General features: G+C 39.2%; 2 protein-coding genes across 2 annotated transcripts in view; both read right to left on the bottom strand.

Annotated features, from left to right (window-relative positions):
* Positions 1–11,674, bottom strand: part of npnta (nephronectin a) — a 67,563-nt gene extending 55,889 nt beyond the window's left edge. Inside the window, exon 1 of the mRNA XM_059341349.1 lies at positions 11,365–11,674. Coding sequence (XP_059197332.1) covers positions 11,365–11,435 — 71 coding nt within the window. The 5' untranslated portion in view covers positions 11,436–11,674. The remainder of the gene's footprint in view (positions 1–11,364) is intronic.
* Positions 11,675–15,907: 4,233 nt separating this feature from the next.
* Positions 15,908–20,967, bottom strand: part of gstcd (glutathione S-transferase, C-terminal domain containing) — a 73,070-nt gene continuing 68,010 nt past the window's right edge. The window contains exon 12 of the mRNA XM_059341326.1: positions 15,908–17,980. Coding sequence (XP_059197309.1) covers positions 17,790–17,980 — 191 coding nt within the window. The 3' untranslated portion in view covers positions 15,908–17,789. The remainder of the gene's footprint in view (positions 17,981–20,967) is intronic.

Genomic DNA, 20,967 nt, shown 5'->3' with positions numbered 1-20,967 from the left:
TGTAAACAGATGTTTTTATATATTTTTTACTGTTGTTAAATGCTGACCACATTTACTTCAATTCATCAAATACCTACTCAGTTTTTGGATTCTTTTACTATGGAAGCATGTGAGAAAAGTAAAATTTTCTCTAGGACTTTTAGATAAAACGGGGAATGATTGATACAGATATAGTCATTTATAACAGCTCTTAAATAGCATTAAATGGCCTAAATTCTGTCAGTTGAATATGTCAAAAATAATGAAAACATTTATCCGACAGTCCATAATGAACAGAAATTTGGTTCACTACCATATCCGACAAAAAACAGCAGCAAACAGTCACATCTGAGAAGCTGGGACCAGTGGGACCATGTTTGACATTTTTAGCTTGAAGACTGAATAAAATATAAAATATAAAACTCACACTTCTCCGGGTGTCAAAGGCTGATTTCTCACTGCTTCCCTATAGCACATTATCTTTGCGTCATGGAAATAAAACTGATAGCACATCAGATCGTGTCAGTTTTTGCGATGTCAAACCGGAGACCTGTGTTGAAAGCCTGCCAGACCCGATTTGAATTTAGCCTTCAGTGTGCATCAGTGCACCACTGACACATCTGAGAAGACCACATCACTGCTGTGTTCATATAAGGCTTGTGAAACAGATCCGGGGCCATGTGCTGCCTGGTGCCCTTGAAAATACAGTATGTTTGCTATCTCAGCTATTGCATTAAAGCGTGTCACTGTACCATATGTTTAAAGAATGTATCAGACAATTTCTTGACACTGGAAGATAATATCGTTGGGGCTACAGGGAGAACATGCAGGTGTTAGTGTTTATAGAGATATAGGTTATTTTCCAAAGCACTGCAATTCCTCTAAGAGAAATTACAGCCGGATGTTTTTGTTACACCATGTTCTATTCTGCTCAGAGCGAGAAATAGCTTCTTGGCAGACAGTGCATGTGGATTACCTTTTTATCTGTACCAAGCCTCACCACATATTTATGGAGAGAATAGGGCGAAGGAATGAGTCCATTTAAGGATACTGATGAAAACCCAAGCGGAATACTTTGAGAGCGTGGCTCTGAGATGTTAACTTAAATCTAACGAATAATAAATAAATCAGAAGCAAGGACGAGGAGCAAGCTGAGTGGATTTTTCTACAGTACAATAAAGAAAACTATCCATCTCCTTTAACAGTGAGACTGCCTTTATTTCTATTATAACTGACTTCAACAGATGAGAGTTTTGCATCACCTGAACTACACACAGGAAGCACTGTAATCCAGTTTCAAAGCAAAGGAGAAATGGTCTCGTTATACTTCCATTACACAATAGATGCTTTCTTTTGTGCCTCAATGAGAGAGCGAGTTTGTTGCTCAGTATTCAAGGCACATCCTTCGCCACTATCCCTGCCTGTTAGTGTCTCTATGCCAAGATGAGGAAATGCTAATGCTTGCCCCCGCTGCCAATCACCTCATTGGTAGAAAAAAAATCCGATGGATGCTAAGTGAGAGTGGCAGATCCAGGGAAAATGTTTGTCTGCTGCCTGGAAAGCAGGGAAGCATTCAGACAGGGGGAAAAAGTCAGAGTACACAGAGGGAGAGGAGAGGAGAGGAGAGGAGAGGAGAGGAGAGGAGAGGAGAGGAGAGGAGAGGAGAGGAGACCTTTAACAAGCCCTTTATTGGTCCAGTTTTATAATCACAAAAACAAATACAAGGAAATTAGACATACGTCCCTGTCACTCCACAAAAATGTTTTATTGTTTATTTATTAACTTTTTTTTGTGGAGAGGAGAGGAGAGGAGAGGAGAGGAGAGGAGAGGAGAGGAGAGGAGAGGAGAGGAGAGGAGAGGAGAGGAGAGGAGAGGAGAGGATTGGATTAAGGAAAAGGAAAAGAAGGAAAGGAAAACCTGACATTTGGACAACAGCCATGTTTGGATGCCACTATCTCTGCAAGTGACATACACCCACTCACACACACATGCCCAAATATGGCACCTGCTGTCCCTCCATACTGTAAACTTGGTACATAAAACAGGGCCATCTCTGCCTCTGGCTAAACTCACTTCATCTGCAGGATGGTGACACTTTAAAACAACACCTGTGACAGCCTCCCAGGACATTTCAGTGATATTTATATCTGGTGATTTCACCCTGATGTTCATGCACACATGCACTCTTGAATTTATTCATCAGTGTGCATATGGTAATTATCATCTTAGAATATGGAGGCATCATGTGGGAAGAGTTTAATCTGCTATGGGTGCACCTGCTCCTCTATAAACTAATGGCCTCGTATTCCTTTGCAGTTCTATGACATTACAAAGTAATCATTGCACCTGATGACTCTCAGTGGAAAGCTGCCCATGTCAGATACACCATCACACTTAACAGTTTATAAAATGTCTGCAGGTTAAATAGATACACTGAATTCCAGCCGTTCCAGCTATCAAAATGTAGCAGTAAACATTTCAGGTTTTGTTGTCCTCGCATGGTCATTGTGCTGTAATGGCATAAACTAAAAGCTTTTTCAAATACCAGAAACTTTGCCATAGCACCAATCGTTTTCCTTGATCTCTCAATCTAGAATTTGAGAGATTTTTTTTTTCTCATTTTGCAACATCAAAACAAGTCAGCAAATTGTGTGAGTGATGCTTGTTATTCTGCCAGCTCCTCTTTTCCAGCCTCTTTGGAAGTCTTTATGTTTCTCTAAAGTTGCTTTGAAAATCACATCTAACGGTGTTGATTGCCAGATGTTGTTTGGTGAACCAGTACAGAGTATGCAGCTAATTAGACTCAACTTCATATCACCGGCCAATATAGTCATCTTGAGTGACTTTGGTACTTGAAAGATATGTGATGGAAATGTCCCCATTTGGTGTTCCCATTCTTTTGTCCATCTGCTGGGGGTCAAAGATTCACTGGTTCTGACTGGTTCCAACACGGTTTTAAAATATGGATATTTACCAGTTATCTCGGTCCTCTATGTAGGGCTGGATATTGGTACTCCATATATTTAAGGTGGTTCCCTAAGTGGGGTACGTGAAGTGACATAAGGAGAATGCAAAACATTTTTTGACATCATTTGCATTAGTTAGTGCAGCTATTCTCAACCTTGGGGTCCCGACCCCAACTGGGGTCGTGAGATGATTTCCGGGGGTCGCCAAATCATTTTGGAAGTCAGCTCTGTCTCCACTGTGTTAAAATGTTCATGTGTTTATGTGTTTTAGTCTTTTTGGTCATTTAATGCCATTTTCTTGGTAATTTTATGTCTTTTTTTGGTCATTTTGTGTCTTTTCTGGTCATTTTTTGGTCATTTTGTGTCTTTTTTGGTCAATTTGTGTCTTTTTGTGGTAATTTTTTGGTTAATTTGATTCCTTTTTTGCTTAATTTTATGTAATTTTTTGGTCATTTTGTGTCTTTTTTTGATTATTTTGTGATCAATTGGATTCTTTTTTGGGTAATTTTGTGTCTTTTCTGACAAATCCCAAAGTAGCAAGTTCTTACTTTCCAAGGAGTCTCTGGCTTGAAGCTTACTGTTACACACTCAGGAGGTCAGAATGGACCTTTAAACTTATAGCAAAGGACTTAGATTAAAAGTAACAATAAAATATAAAAAAATATATAAATGCACAGACAGAGAGATGTTTTAGTTGTTGTCTGCTTCATTATTTGTCCAAAATTCATCATATCAACTGAGTTTATATGATCTGAACTGTGCAGCAAAAACATGCATGTTAGCATGTCAGCACTTTGGTCAACTGAGGTTGTTTTTAAATGTGCTCTATAAATAAACTTTGACTTGACTTGACTTGACTTAAATTGGGGGTCGCGACTCAAAAAGGTTGAGAACTACTGAGTTAGTGGATATAATGGAGATACGCAGCTGAAGGTTTAATGTCTGAATGGGTACGCCACTCTAAACAGTTTGGGAAACACTGCTTTATGGTGCCAGCCGAAATAATCCAGTACCACATAGTATCTGAACTTCTCCAAGCAATACCTGGCAACATCATAGACTACACAAAACTAGTGGACATATTCACTATCATGTCACCCATCAGTTTGTGGACCTATAGTTTTGCATTTTTGGCCATGGCCATTATGGTGCAAATTCAGAACACATAAAAATCATGCTGTGTTGAAGAAGACCTGAAACTTGCGATTGAGACTATAAAGTCATTGTGAGAATGTTTACTGAGGTAATAAATCAAGTGAGAAGCAGGGTGATTTTCCATTGACTGTCATAGAAAATGTACGTATTTTTGCAACCAGTGGAGTCACCCCCTGCTGCCCATTCGATAGAATGCAGGTTTAAGGCACCTTCACAATCGATCAGTCAGATCTTGCATTAGACTTTTCCGTTGTCTGTCATTTTGACAGACAGATTCATAAAAATTCTGTCATAATCTATCATTATCTGTCTTTTTCATTATAAGACAAAAATGTGGCATTCAATTTTTGTGTTTTTCTAATGAATAAAAAGCCTTAATCATGCAGTTTTGAGGGCACAGAGAAAAAAGAAGAACAGTAACCATGATCACCTTTTTAATGTCAACAACACAACGCCTAAAAATAATAAACAGAAAAGAGGTGAAACAAGCTTGTCCATCGTCTTCCACTACACCCAATCCCTTTTTTCACCTCGGTTATCAATGCCGTCACAGAAACTTTCAGACGCTCAGCTGCCATGCCATTTTGCTATTGTATGTTACTAGCTAACGGAACATACACTGCAAAAAAGCCAACTTGTGTTTTTTGACCTAAAACGGTGATTTAGGTTGGTAAAACTTGGAAATATAAATTATTGACATTTAGGGCAATAATGTAAGTTACTTATATCTTTAAGTTGGGGTTCACAACAAGGGACAATAGTTCTGCTAACTCTTATTTCTTTGTTGTGAAATGCGGGAAAGCGGTGAAATTCTGTCATTAGCGAAAGCTAGCGGCTAACTGATGCTAACGGCTAACTGATGCTAGCGGCGCTGCTTGTTACAGCTACAAGAGTAGCCATTAGCGTATCAATGCTAACTCTAAATTGTGGTCGCAACATTAGCTGACATTTCACAGTGGCGTTACAATCGTGCCAATTCAGCACATTGCAGAAGTTAGCAGAAGTAAGGATTAAAAGTTATTACAATGTAAAATTATAAGATAGTACAACTTACAGTTGAGTTGACAAAAATCTGAATTCAGAGTTGAGCAAACTCAAAAACAAAACTTAAAATATTTAGTTTAATTGTCCAACTTAAAATTTTATCGAAGTTCGTTGCCTTGAAATTTTGAGTTCACCCAATTTTTCTTTTGTTGCAGTGTAGCTGCAGCTCCACAGTGACATCACGCTCTGTAGTGTGGAGCTCTGAATATCAGAACTGCTCTGGTGCTTGGAGCGAATATTCACGAACACACAGAGGCCACAAATGAGTCAATCAGCTGGACAACCAGTTTTAACATGTGGAGGCTATACAATAGATATTTAAATGCACATGCCACCAGCTGGATTGGAGTGTGAATTACTTTAATTGTGGTAGATCACCCCAGTTTTCTAATCTGTCAAAATGATGGACAGCATTCAGAACTTTCCATCACTAGCAAAAATAAATCTGTCGATGATGAAAAAAAATTGGCTAATGCAACCCCTGATCAGGCCCAGCGATTAGATCATTTTGTGACCTCATGTGGAAAAAATGACTATTTGTATGGTTTTGCTCACAGCCAATCACTGCAAGCATTCTTCGAATGAATGCCATGTGTGATGGCACACTACTGCAGCAGCTGCACCCCATGCAGTCTGTGGTGTTGGCAGTTCAGTGTACCTAGATGCCACCAAAACGTTTGAATGTATGGCTAAACTAAACACCTGTGATGTCTGATAAGAAATAAATTATTGAAATAGAAAAAAAAGGTAACAAATATTGTTATCCCTTTGGTATAACTATTGGTATAGGTATGCCTTTAAGGGTACTGCTGCTATTGGTGCTGTTAAAAAAATAATAATGATTGCAAATTGCTTGTTTTGTTGGAGCAACAGTCCAAAACCAAATATTCAATTTACTAACATCAACTTTGGCTCCGGGAAATTGTGATTTTTCTGACATTTTAAAGACCGCAACCATAAATTGAGAAAATAAAAGGCAGATTGATCAATAATGAAAACAACCATTAGGTGCAGCCCTGTTCTTTTGAGTATGAATATCCAAAAGAGAAAGAGGTCGATGAAATGTAAAATTATCTTCATAATGGTAAGAGCAAACACAAGAGGCAGCTTTAACAATCAGATGGAGCCAAGAAAAAGTCAATGCTCTATTTTGGAGAATTGAATCCTCTTTTAGTTTGTTTCCCAGCAGCAGGAAATGATAATGTGTTAGAGCTGTTATTTGGTTTGCCCAGAGGATTTCAACAAAAAGTAATTTCAACTTTTCTCAGCATGTCAGGATCAGAAGGGCGAGACATTTGACTGTGAGCACATGACGTTAAGAGGACTATGAGCAAAGGAGCGGAGCTTGAACTCCTACGGGCTCTCAGTGGATGGTGGGCGAGAGGTGTCTGGGAGGTCTGTTTGGTGCTGTGGGAGTGATCGGGAGACAGGAACTTCATGAGATGCAACAGGTCCTGGATTATTGAATCAAATATTTTTTCTCTAACGCTCCCTTCTCCACACTCGTGTATAAATACACTCACATTGTGAATATGGAATCCAGTTTCATGTTCTGAGTGCGTGTCTCGGTCTTCTCTTGATGCTGAATTTAGCTGGAGGCAGTTGTGCACCGCAACATGCTCTGAACTTGAAACTGAGGGTTTAATACAATTCACCAGCTCTCCAATCCATCACACAAGCACTGCAGCACACATATATATTTTTCATTTCTTAGAACACTTATGGCTTATAAAATTACAATGAATCTCAATCAACAATGGGATTTAGGGTGACAAAGCGCACAAAAAAGAAGAGCCATTTTTCTGATGCATCTTGTCCCCTGTGGAACAGAAAGCTGGCATATCAAATGGACTTGAGCATAATACCTGTATTTATTACCCCAGGGCACTGAATAATGATCCTAAATTACACTAAGCCTTGAAGGAACTCAAGCAGATAATTATTACCCTTCACGCATGCCTCGTGACACCTCTTCTAAAGCACACACTATCAGACAAGGTTCTTCCAGGAGAACTTGAGAGGGTGAAATTCGCCATTCTTCTTGCATTGTTTTACTAATGGATACAGAGCTGGCCGATCTCCCTTTCGTGACAGTGAAGAGTAGTCAGTCCATCGCTCAGAGAAGCAGTGTGGGGCGTAGCGAGGCAATTGGCTCCATGAAGGTATATAATTCAATCTATCTATCTATCATACATCCATGAATCCTTACTGAAGCATGCAAAGCGTGACTGATTCCTCTCACAAACACCCATACATGTTGATTGCTGCATTTGTATCACCTCGGTGTGAAAGACCTGCTCCAACCTGCCAGGCTCAGCTGAAGGCATGAGCTCGCCGAGTTATAAGGTGTCTGGCGTCTTAATGAAGCACCTAGGCTGCACGCGCTGCCAGGTCTGCACGCACACTGCCAAGTCTATCACATTAACACACGACACCATGTAGGATATTGAAGAATATCTGAGGTGAACATTTAAAACTGAAAAATCATCCGGCCTTATCTTACAAAGGATGATTTTCTATACACAGAAGATGATGTGGAAGGTATTCACTGACTGTCTGGAAAATAAAAAACCTGAATGATGAAATGCAATGCAACACAATAGCCCTGCAATAAACACTACAAAAGTGTATTTGTTGACACTTTTGGTGTAGGAATAAGTGTATTGACTCAATTCTGAGGCACTTTTCAGGTTGTACATTGACGCACTTCAATAGAGAGCACCACACTAAAGGATGTCAGCATCACTCACATCTACAGAGGAGCAAATGCCTGAAATATACTGCAATTCAATGCCTTCTTTTTTTTTTTTTTTTACATTATGTTACATGGCTTTGACAGAACGTTCTGTCCGAAAGCATTTTATGATAAGTGCATCCAACCTCTGTAATAACAGCAGGTAGATGCTATTAACAATTGTAAGTGCACTCTTTACAATCAGACAGCTAAGAGGATGTTCAGTGCTGCAATAAGGGGGCTTAATTATGTTTCCTTTAAAAGGAAAAAAAAACATTTGTAGTTAGTAGTATGGCATTTCTCGATGCCTTTAAGGGTTTTCTGTTGTGACTCAGTGTTGTCCTGACTCCAGTCATTGTTTTCTTTTCACCACTGTGGGACTCAACGCCACCAACTCGAGCCTCACGGATTACAACAGAATAAATCCAACACAGTGTTAACATCAATTGCTAGGAAATCTACTATTTATTACTGCATCGTTAAATTGCATTACAATACATGAGTGGATTGCAAACACAGACTTGACAAACAAGCCACCTAATCCCACCTAATCTATGCTGGTATACTTAAATTGCTTATAGGTACTTCACATGGAGTGTGATTGCAGCCTTTGCTGGGCTGCCATGGTGACCATTTGTAGCAGTAGGTTTCATTTGTACTTTGCACTTATTTTAAACAATGTGTGTGTGTGTGTGTGTGTGTGTGTGTGTGTGTGTGTGTGTGTGTGTGTTTGTGTGTGTGCGCGCGCGCACAAAGTGTGGTCTTGGAGACATGTAATGTAGTGGTTTGAGTTGATGTGTCACCACAAAAGAGTCACAACCGAGCAACTGCAGTCACAAATCTTTGCAGGTGTACAGTTGAGATTAATGCAATGTGGATTTGATGTTCAAGTGGATAAAAGAGAAGTAAAAGAAAACCTTGAACAGTCAGAAATTAACTTTACTGTAAATCAGCCTTTAAAACCAGGAAAAGACAACACATTATGCGTTATATTACAAAATCCAATATCCAAGATAAAACCTTGTCTCATACCACAATATAATACATAAAATTGATGTATTGCACGGCCTAGGCTGGTGTGATCCCCTCACAAGATGGTCTCAAGTTTTCACTTACTGTTCTGTTTGCTCAGTCCTGTGAAGTGCAGTCTGCTTAGGTTTCCACTGGGGCCTGATAACGTTCATATGTCTTGTTTATTGAGGTACAGCACTTGAATGCATGCGTCTCTTTAGGCAAGACAGCACTGAACAGCAACCCAGTGGAGACTGACTTCACTTGTTTTCACTCTCACAAAACATATGACAAGGTTACACTTTAAATCTCCTCTAAGACTCATAATAAAGATGTTGGCTCATCCTTCATTACTACATTGACACACGCTCGATGTTTAACACTGTGAAAACTACTACTGCCTGTTGGGCTGCCCATAAAATGTGACTTCGGCAGTATTTTCACACTCATTCTCAACCCCTGAAAGCCCAAAAGTGGGTCTGATATTACAACGCCAACATAACCTGGCAGGCGTCCACGGCTCCGGATTATTACTGAGGAGGTCTGGTATGTGCTGCTTGGCTGCGTTGACTTAACAATTTAGTGACATCACTAGGGAAGAATATCCTCTACTGTATGTGTTGCCTTTCATTTGGGCTTCCATGTTACATGACAGGAAATTGGCTGTCCTCGACTGCTTGGTTGGAACAAAGAGTGGCAACAACAACACTACAGTGTTTTAGCAACAGATTTGCAGGTAAGCATATTATGTGCAGCTATGGGAGAATGAAATGATCTTGCCAATGATGCCCGTGAAGGACCCTTCAGGACTAGATGGATAAGCCTGTTAGGAACGCTCTCTAAAAGGCAATAAGTGAGAGAGACCAGGTAATAAATGGCTTTTTTGCTTGTGCTCGGTCTCAGGGGATATTCTCTCAATGAATTAATATTGAGGCAGAGACTCAGGCCCGGGCAAGTTTATACCCATAAAAATTGGCAAATTATGGCCACGGTGACAAGCCACTCCATCAGCAGGGATGTTAATAATGTACAATATGCTGCTGCTAGGGCAAAGTAAATGATCATTACACAAAGGCAATGCGTGAAATAAAAGTTAAAGCCCTACATCTCATCAGACCATGGCCTGTCACACTGGCATTAGCCGTGGTGATTAAGAAGAAAATGTCCTAAATAATAAAAATACATTGTATGTGCTGGCAAAGGCTCAATTCAAATGCCCTGTCATATTTCCCTAGTCTCTTTTATACAGACATTTTTTACTTTTTCTGAAACCTTTGATATCCAAATCACTTCTTCTGAAATACTTTTGAACACAGCAGCAGAAAACGGAATTGAAAGAACTGAAGAGGAAAAAAGGGGCTATATACCTCCTCGTGTCAGAATCTATCAACAAGCAGGTAGAATGGCACTCAGTCTGAAAGGGCTCTTTTCTTTTTTTTAATGTGTGCATGCCATTTCAATAACAATTACCTCCAATAATCTTCAGAAGTTTTTCCATTCATTTGAGAAAGTGAAAAATGAGAGAGAGAGAGAGAGGATCCTGCTTTGGGGCTGAGCCTGTCTGACAGAGATACATGAGGAAAAATAAAGTACAATACTTGGCTGTATTTTCTGTTGGAGATGTAGAAAATTTGGCAGTAGGTTTCTGTTTGTGTAACTCTCCTCAGTGTTTGGATGGTCTTCAGTCCAATTCATTCTGAGCTCTAGAAATCCATCTCAATATGACACATGGTAAGAGATGGAATACAGAGTCAATTTTACACAGCTCTTTAAACTGTAAAAGCACACTTAACAGTCTTACAAATCAGCACTCTGCCAGTGAATAGAACTGGGGCTTTTCTAAAATCAATTTGAAAAGATGTTGTTATTGTTTCAAAGGAATGGGCTGGGGTTACACCTAAATTACTACTTCAGATTTATGATGCAGGGAAAAAGGGGGAAAAAAAGATAAATCATGTTTAATAACTAAAATGCACCTATAGGCAGATTGATATCTCGGACACACGCATTCTTTGGGGTCTGGCACGTCTACACGCCTCAGCCTACTTCATCAGATTCGTGTTTGAACATGAAGCACCGGGCAACGTGCTGTCACATCACTTTATAATCAGCCGGAGATCTGCACAACACAAGAACCGCTTGGTGTAATTTTTAAATTTGTGCTCTGGGGCGCAGAATCCAAATGCACATAGAATTTACTTCCATGAGAATAAAAGTTAGGATGAAGGACTGGCTCAGTGGATTTGAGCGCCCATCATTTCACAGGAGCAACATGTTTTTCACTCACGGTTTGGAGATCTTAAAATAATACTTCAGTTTGCAACCATTCCAGCAAGTGCTATCTTTAACCAAAAGGCGCAAATATTTTGCAGAAACAGCCTATATATAAATTGACTGATGCAGACGCTAAATCAAAATCTGTTATTTCACAAAAAGACTCGGCTCCCGCAGACAATGTAAACCATGTGTTCTTACCTGCCATCAAAGTCTGCGCTCGCTCCGAAACAGAAGCTGCACAACAACATCAACTTTATCCATAAATCCATGATTTTTAGGCAGTTACGCGCCCACGCTGCTCGTTATTCTCCGTAAATCCACAATCGCCGGGTAGGAAAAACAGCGCAGGAAACAACTGGGAAACAGCAGAGTTTACTGTGACGCACGCTGAGGGTGCACAGGTAGGGAAATGTCTGCTGACGTCCTTCAGAGTGCTCATGTGCGATATTCAGGAGGGTGGAAACCAGTCCGCCGCCTGGAAGTGGAGTGACCCCGATGTGTGTGTGTGTGTGTGTATGTGTGTGTGTGGAGCGGGACGCACTCTGCCGGGAAGAGAGCGCACAGCTCCTCCACTCTCTCTCTCTCTCTCTCTCTCTCTCTCCTCACAAGTTCAGTCAGCGGGCTCTTCAACCAACAGCACCCACTGCAGTCAGACCTCGTCTCCCGTCTTTTTAAATCACCAGCAGTCCAAACTGCGCGGATACGCAGCCAGACGCACGTGGGGGACTTTACATGTAACGTCATGACCCGTAACAGCCGCGCCGAGCATGCTTTGGGAAATGCCTTAATTAATTGCGTAGCCTGCTGAGGCACGCAGGTGCATCGCCCACCCAGGTGGATGCTGCTCACACAGCAAAGACAATGCAGTGGAAATTACTGGGGGTGAATTTGGAGAGGACAAAAACATAAGCAGCACAAAATACAAAATGAGTGGTTTGACAGTGTTTCCAGAGCACTTGAATAAACAGATAGGCTTTTTGTTAGACCTGTAATTATTGTAAATAGAAACACAAGTGGTATGGCTTTTGATTGGAATTTTTTTTAGGCATAAAGATGCCAGCTACACAACCTGTATCTGCTGTGTCAGATGTTTGCACTATTGTAAAAAGATCAAACAGCTGCTCTTCTTTTCCATTCTCCATTGTCTTGAACATTCATGCACTCTATGTGAAATGCTTGGTCTTTATTTTTCCTCATTCTTCACTGAGGAGGTTAAGTCTGATTGTATTAGAGTAATTATATCCTGCCTTGACTCAAGGGCAGCACTTCATATTCAAACTCTGGTGAATTGCACTTCCTGTCTGGGGGCAGAGTTATGAAAGGTCTGCTTCATTTTCAGACTTGTGCCTTCAAGAATCAGAAAAGTCAGTCAGTCAATAAAATAATCCTCCAGTCAGGACTCAATGGAAAGAAAGTGGAGGGGGAGGAGAAATGACAGGGTAACTAAACGCCATCATTTCCAGTAATGGAGCGAGAGATGGATGAGATGAAGGTTTGATATGATTACTGCTGGTTGTTCACAGTCGCCGCAGTCCTTTGATACATGGCACCACCGTTGCCTTGTTACGCCCCGTCACCGATTTGAGAATAAATCTATGCGGTGGAACAGAGGCTTGACATGTCTAAAAGCATGTGATCGGAGAATTGCCTCTTTTATATAATTACACCATTAATCACATTATTTTCATGACTGAATTGGAGGAATGTGATTTGCTCATGATTTATCTTATTTAAAAACTACTTATGCATTTCCTCCAGGTTATGTCACATTACCAGTGGTGGAATGTAACTAAGTACATTTAGGCCTACTCAAGTATTGTATTTAAGTACAATTTTGAGGTACTTACACTTTTCTTGAGTATTTCCATTTCCATTTTATGTAACTTTATACTTCTACTTCTCCACATTTAGAGGCAAGTATTGTAATTTTTACTCCACTACATTTAGCTGACAACTGAAGTTACTCATTACGTTTTTGGTCAAGATTTAACATGAAAAACATGATACATTTAAAGTGGTTAGACATTTGTTTTTAAATGATACCTCATAACAGTATATTAAGTAGTTAAAATGAGCCCTATCCTTACAAAATTAAAATGCTGCTAACATAAATGCATCAATACAAATAATCTAATAATATATTTAGAAAATAATCTGAGTGGGTCCATTCTGCATAATGGGTACTGTCATACTTTAAGTACATTTTGATGCTGATACTTTTGCACTTTTACTGAAGTAAGTTTTGAATGCAGGATTTTTACTTGTAGTGGAGTAATTTCAGTGTGGTATTATAACTTTTACTTAAGTAAGGGTTCTGAATACTTTTTCCCTTTTTGACCAAAGGGTCAGTTCATCCAAAACACATAAATATATATCGTGTCACTCACAAATTACAGCACACATGTATCTAGCCATGCAAAGTTATTACATTTTTAGCTCCTGAATTTGGAGATGCCCGAAGCTATTTAGTGAGGACATAGTTGAATTTCTATGGAAGCCTGTTTTGGCCAATGTGATGAAAAAATAAAGAAACTGCAATTAATTACAATGAGGAACTTTCATGAACTTTTCATGGTATCTCCAAATAACAGGAGTTTTTCTCAAAATAATGAGAATTATTTCTGAAATAGTGATTTAACTCTCAAAATAATAACAGTTTTAATTTTCAGCAGAATTAGCATTAAAGAACAGCTCAATTCAAACCCAAATAATCACTTCTGAGTCAATTATTATTGAAAACATGTTCTCTTTTATGCTGGTTTTCAGACGCATTTCAGACTTTTGCATATACCGCCCACATGCTGTACTAAGACTTCTTATTAACAATTAATTTGAACTAAATAAATAGAAGGAGCAACAACTGAACACTGATTGTACAGTATGCAACATTTGATTAGTGCCAGGTCCACGGTTCTTTGCAGCAAAAGTCCAAGGAAATTATAAATTTATTAATGACATGTAAAATAAAGCTTTGTGGTACTTCATCATCATTTTTTTTCTTAGAAATGATTTCTGATTTACTCTCCATAATATACAAAACAAGCTGTCAAATGTTTTTTTTATGATTTGGTTGACCTCCCCCTTTAATACACCCCGTAGGGAAAGTGAGTCATCCTGAACAGACAATGCTACAGCAGCCTAACATAGAAAATAAACACAAAAATAGAATATAAGCAGGGAAATCCTAAACTGGGGATGTATATGATATGGTGACAGCAGATGTGACAAGTAGGGTGAGAAGCATCAGGGAATATATTACAACATTATTAGGACGTGCACAATAACAGCAGCTGTGACCTGCTGTAGGCAACCACGGAGGAACTGTGTGCATAATAATTTGTTGTTATTCCTGACTTCTATAATTATGCTCAATGTTGTTTGTTAGAAAAAATATACAAGTGAAATGAAGCACATTTAATTGGATGTAGCACATGCTAAATTGTAAATATAAAAAAAACCTGTGACATTTAAAATAATTGAAAGGCCAGCTGAGGCCCTTTTGCATGTGTTGCACCTGGGCCTGGACTTTATATCAGTGCCTGTTAAAACATAAACAAGGCCGCTGTTCGTCAAAAAGTAAAATTCATACCAACTGCGGAGGAAACACCAAATATGGAGTAATGAACTGTTACAGACAAATGGCCACAAACACTGCCAGTGTAATTAAGTGGAAGCCAAATACCAAGACCAGATGAGATTTAATTACAAGTACTAACTTGAAGTTAATAAAACAATGACAGCGCCATTATTTCCAAGGAAGGGTTTTCTGCTGCAGTGAATTGTTCAGTTTAAAGCTGCTTTAGAAAAGTAACAGGACTGGTGAAGAGAGACACCCACTGAATCTCACCTCAAAGTGTTAATTCACTATAGATAAAGAAAATGCACTTATTTAATATAAGATACATCTAAGTTTTGTTCACAGGTTCCTTTTGCCAAGAGGAAAAAAAACCTTTTAAATGGGGACATATTATGCAAATTTTCAGGGTCATACTTGGGTTTTAGGTTTCTTTTAGAACATGTTTCTATGCTTTAATGTTCAAAACACATTATTTGTTGCACACTTTCAGTCTGAACAAACCTGTATTCACCTTCTGTCTGAAATGCTTCATTTTAGCGCCTGTCTTTTAAAGACAAGTCTTTTTCGATTGGTCAGTGTTTCTGAGTCTTCTGCATCTTTGCTCTCTGTGTTTCTGCACCATCACTGCAGCCGGGGAAAGAATTTAACGACACAGTTGCAGCATTTTCTATCTATATATACACTACCGCTCAAAAGTTTGGGGTCACTTAAAAATGTCCTTATTTTTTAAAGAAAAGCAATTTTTAAAATTAAAATAACAGACATACAGTCTAGACATTGTTAATGTGGTAAATGACTATTAAAGCTGGAATTGGCTGATTTTCTTATGAAATATCTATTGTATATTGTCAGCAACCATCACTCCTGTGTCCCAGTGGCACATTGCGTTAATCCACGTTTATAGTGTTGAAATTTAATTGAACATTAAAACACATGAGCATTATGTTAGCACAACTGAAAACTGTTTTGTGCTGATTTGAGAAGCAATAAAATGATTCTCCCTCAGGCTAGTTGACTATCTAGAGGAAAAGTTGGAGATTTGTACAGGTTAAAATTATTATTTCTACCCTTGTCAATGGCTTTATTTTATTTTTTTAACTAATTTCATGAATACAACAGTTTGTTTTCATGGAAAACAACACAGACATTTTTTGGGTGACCCAAAAAGTTTGAGCGCTATTGTTAATATAGTATAGTTGTGACATCACAACCCTACAAAAGTCCTGACGGCTCGTTTAAAGGTACAGTTTCTGAATACAGGCTGTGTGCATGTCTCCGTTGATTGGCCTTTTTGATAACATTTTTATACAGCAACTATTCTTTTGTTATAATAAAAGAAAACGACATGAAAATCTCACTTTGAAGAAACTTTTAAAAATGGGACCGCCAAATATTTTGCTTCAGATTAAACTCACATCTTCATGTCAATCAGTTAAATATGAACTAAAAAAGTATCCAGTTCAGTGCATCACACTGACTCTAACCTGCTCTCATAGAAAGGCTTCACGAAGCTTCACAAGGCTGACCATTAGCACAGAAACGCTGTGCATTTACATAGAAATAAGCTCAGATATCTCACCTATTTTGTCTAAACAAAGAATCTTGTTAAGGCACCTTCCAGCCCCAAGTGTTTGCGTTGAATCGACCCACTTCACACCTCAATATTCTCCCATCTCTTAGGCGAAAGCTTTAAGTAGCGCCACCTACTCTCTCCCTCTCCTCTTTTGTGCCTATATGAATTTCTGTAATGTGCACTTGTGCAGAGCCACAAACATGAACAGGGAGTCAGGCGTCTCCTTTTGAAATAATTCCACTCCTCGGTAGGAGCCGTGTCTGGCCATTCACCTCAGGATAGATTGACTTTGCTGACTGAATTCAGATGAGCTCGATGCTGGAAAAAGCCTGCGCTCCTCTCTCGTGTATCCCTTTAGCAGGAGCAGGAAAACTGGCTCTCGGGCTACCTCCCCTGATTCCTCAAGCAGCTGCGATACACTGTCAAAGGTGACAACACAGGATTTTTCAGAGAAACAGATAACCAGTAGCACCGGGGAGAATGAAAGCTTAAGGGGCTATAGTGTGCCTAACGTATATATAGGTTTGGAAATAGAGAGCGTATTGTGTGGTTTTCAGCTACTACGCTCCGAATGGTGCGCATCTAATCAAGCGAACTGACCTTTTTGCCGGCGTCATAAAATATTCATTGCTGCTGAACGTATTACGACATGCATTCCATATTCACATTCATTCTTTATGAGGAATAATCAGTTTCTCTGTAGAACCATGACAAATGCAGAATTCCACCTGATGTGATATAAGTTCAAATCCAATTTCTCTCTTTCTTACATCCCCCTCTATCTCTCTGTCAGTCCCTTACAAACACAAGACAGGAAGATAAGGATAATTCTCATCTGATCTTTAAGTGCAGATGACTTTTGAGCGCTGAATTTCTCCTTTTTCTTTTAATACCTGGCAACAGAGGGAGCCGACTGCTGAGTTCTATCACAGAAGGCCGTATACCGACTATTTGCAAAAACAGCATGTGGAAGTATGCTGTGCTTAATTCGCAATGTGGGTGTGTAATTCCTGCTGCTTCTGTTTACGCTGACAGCTTGATCACACAGTTTAGGCAAAGACACAAACGTAGCGTAGCAGTTGGTGAGAGGCTCGAGCTTTTACTACAACCAAGTGTCCAACAATTGAGTGCATTTAACAAGGGAGAGGAGTACTTCTCCCTGAGAGCACTCTTGTTTATCGCATAAAAAAAAATCACGGCACTATTGTCTCTAAGTTCCGTCTGAAAAGAGATTTTAGAAGATGACTTTTGCCACTCTGGAAATAACGAGCCAAAATGTCATTGATTTTCCCGAGGCGGTTTCTTACAAAAGGGCTTGTAGAAAATAAATAAAAAGAAAATGTTGAGTGTGGATTAAAAAAAAAGTTGTATTCTCGGCATCATGATGACACAGGCAGGAGCCACGGAGGCTGGGTGCTTCATCAAATCCTGACCGTAGTGAAGATGCTCTGCGGTACACAGCTGCTAACAGTCCTAATTAAGCACCAGTGTTTCCACTTGGCTAGCACCAGCTTCCAGTCCACTCTTGTGCGGCGGCCTTCCCACCAGCATGTTGTTCTTCGGTGAACAGCTTTCAGGCTCCATCGTCATCACCTGCACCGAGTACCGATCAGTCTCTGCTGCCCACGAGCGGTCCAAGTCCACGAGGCCCATGCACTGTTTACCTGCAGTAGTACAAAAAAAAGTTTTATCATCCCAAAATAGCTCATAGAAGTGTAATTTAGGAGCTGATATCTAGAAATTTTCCATGGTTTTCTTGATAATAATTTTAATATTATATTTGTCCAAACAGATGTACCTTTAGTTGTACCAGGCATTAAAATAAACAAGTAATTGAAGAAAACAATGGTCTAATCATTTTCTCCATGACTGTAAGTTGGTTTTAAGCATTTACAATCAATTTTGTTAGTCACATGAAATCATTAAATTTACATCAACAGTTCAACAAGCAGGGAGCGAGTGAGTGTGTGAGTCAGCCAGACTGGCAAGCACAAGTGAAACAGAGAAGCATGAAGATCCAAATGCAGGTTTCTGGTCAGCCACAACAGCAACAGAGAAAAAGTTGTGCAAAAATCAACAAAAACTGTCACTTAGACTGAGTACTCCCTTGATTTTTAGGGTAATTGTGTTCTTGTGACATTATGGTATTTCTTCTTTAATTTCACATGAAAAAAACTGGGCCTTGTACTATTCCTTGATTTACGGTAATTAAAAGCATCTACTACGGTGATTTTACATTTTTAATTTCCCGCCCTATTTCTGACACAATTTGACTGTGTTTTACTGTAGTTTCTACAAACAGTTTTTACAGTGCAAGAACTGTGTGCTACTGTTTTGTCACAATTGTAGGGTAACGTTACATGAATGGAAACACATACAAAATATTGACACATATAACACACACCAGGACAAAGACAAAACAAACTTGGCTTGCATGTTCCTTATGTATTCACGCCATTTCTGCAATTTTACTTGCAGATCCAGGGTGAGTGTCACTATCTTAAAGCTATCATTGGCCTGAAAGCTCAACAGGACTCGTGTCTAGTAGCCGACAGAAAGGATAGATTTGTGCCTTCTAGATGACACAGCAACCTTACAATTGATGTTACTTTTTAATACTTACAGGTAATAAGTACCAGGAATGGCTTTTACTTTACAATGTGAGGTCTATTTCCTGTATGTAAAAATACCCAACAGAAGCCACTTATTCATCAACAACTTCACACAGATTATCACGCCTTCCTCTGAGGATTTCCTTTAAAGAGACTTCTAATGTATTAGGCAGTTAGGGAGCAGGTGGCAGACACAGTAAATGTGAGCTTTGGTCTCCCATGCCGCTGAGATGGTCACAGCCACACTGGCAGGCTCTGGAGAGACGGGATCAAACATGGTTAGAAAATGTTAGTCGGGGAGGTTGAGCCCTGTTAACTGATCTATAGCAGGAACGCTGTGACAGGTGGTGTCAGGTACATATGAAAGGGCTTCAGACTGATGAGGCATTGGGGAGCTTCTAGAGATTCAGAGGGAAGGCTTTGATAAGCTGGAGAACTATCAGGGTGAAGAGAGTTCCCGACATAATGAAACAGTGTACAGTGCGGCTTCAGCACAGGCCTGAAGGTTTCAGTCTGACAAAACACTTCCCTCTGAATCCGACATCGCAGATCTGGCAGCTGTTCACTGCAGCTGTTCTGTCGCACTGAAGAAATCCATGCATTAACATTTTCTCACACTTCTCAAAAGTCTAGACCGTTTGAAAAAGTGGAGCAGTGGGGTTAGGTCACAAGGTAAAAAAAAAAACTGGCATGTACGAAGATAACTCTTTAGGTGTGATCCGTTTTGGGGGTCCCCTGGCCTGCGCCCCCTGACGCTCTGGCCTGGCCTCGCCCCCCCACTGCGACGTATGTTGTTGTTGTGGTTGTCACTGTCATGACGCGTTGGTTTATATTGGGTTAATATTACTATTTTTTTTTAATTTATGTATTTTTTTTTTTAAATTCATTTAATTAGTTATTTTATTTATTCTTGTTTATTTGTTTTCTCTCGTTAGCGCTTCTTGCTTTGTTTGCCTATTTATTTTCATTGTGTGATACATATAAATGAGCCATGTTATATATTTTTATATATATGTAGTAGCATCTGCCCCTCATCTACACACTCACACGCACACATACACCTGAGATGCCTCTGTGCAAATCGTTTATCATTCATGTTTTTCTTTGTTGTTGTTCGCGCTGTATGTCTACCGTCTCTACTTGTTGTCCACATGGTACAGTGTATTTGTCACCTGTTTGTTACGTCATTTCACCAATAAAAAAAATAAATTAATTAATTAAAAAAAGATAACTCTTTAGGTGTGATCAAAACCAACAGGTTAGAAAAAAAGCCCTTTTTTATAACCAATTTTTACGTTCATTGTTAGGTGATGACCTCTAGTGGCTGAGAAAGTCAAGTGGTGTGCAAGAGCAAGAAATTTTGCATAGGCAGGAGATTGGGGTGTATGGATACCTACAAAAAACAAAGGAATTTGACCTAGGTGATCACTGTGTCCCGTGTGAAACCAAAAGTCAACTTTGAGATTTTAACTTCTGTAAGTAGCTATGTCAAAACATAACCATGTCACATACTATGCCATGTAACACAACTATGTAAAGTTACTTTTCTTAAACATAACTACGTAGTTTTGGGCTTAATTTTGGTTCCTAAACCTAACTAAGTAGTTCTGTTTCACTACCTTAACCACATGTTTAAAACTGCAACTATTTGACAATGTTAAATCAGTAATGTTTGAATACAGTATATGTTGTTTGAGAGTCATTGGCAAATTACCTGTTCTGTCATGAAGATATGAGGATGTAAGGTGGTAAAGGGAAGTCAAATTATGAACTGTGATTTGCAAGATCAGCAGTCAAAGCTAAATCCAAACTATCATGAACATGTACATAAAAAATGCAATGGTTTAAAAACATTTGCCAAATAAGAATAAATATCAAGCTAGTATCAATTTCTACTGTCATATAAAAGATACGTTAAATCAAATCCCAATCAGACAGTACAATGTGTGAAATTCTTTGTGTCCCACTGCGGAAAGCAACAAATCGAAAAGAACAGAAAACTATAATAAATAATAGAATAGAGTAAATGTTGAGGTAAA

The sequence above is a fragment of the Centropristis striata genome, chromosome 1, assembly GCF_030273125.1.
Source record: "Centropristis striata isolate RG_2023a ecotype Rhode Island chromosome 1, C.striata_1.0, whole genome shotgun sequence".
NCBI classification, from domain to species: Eukaryota; Metazoa; Chordata; class Actinopteri; order Perciformes; family Serranidae; genus Centropristis; species Centropristis striata.
This window is presented reverse-complemented; position numbering and strand designations above follow the sequence as displayed.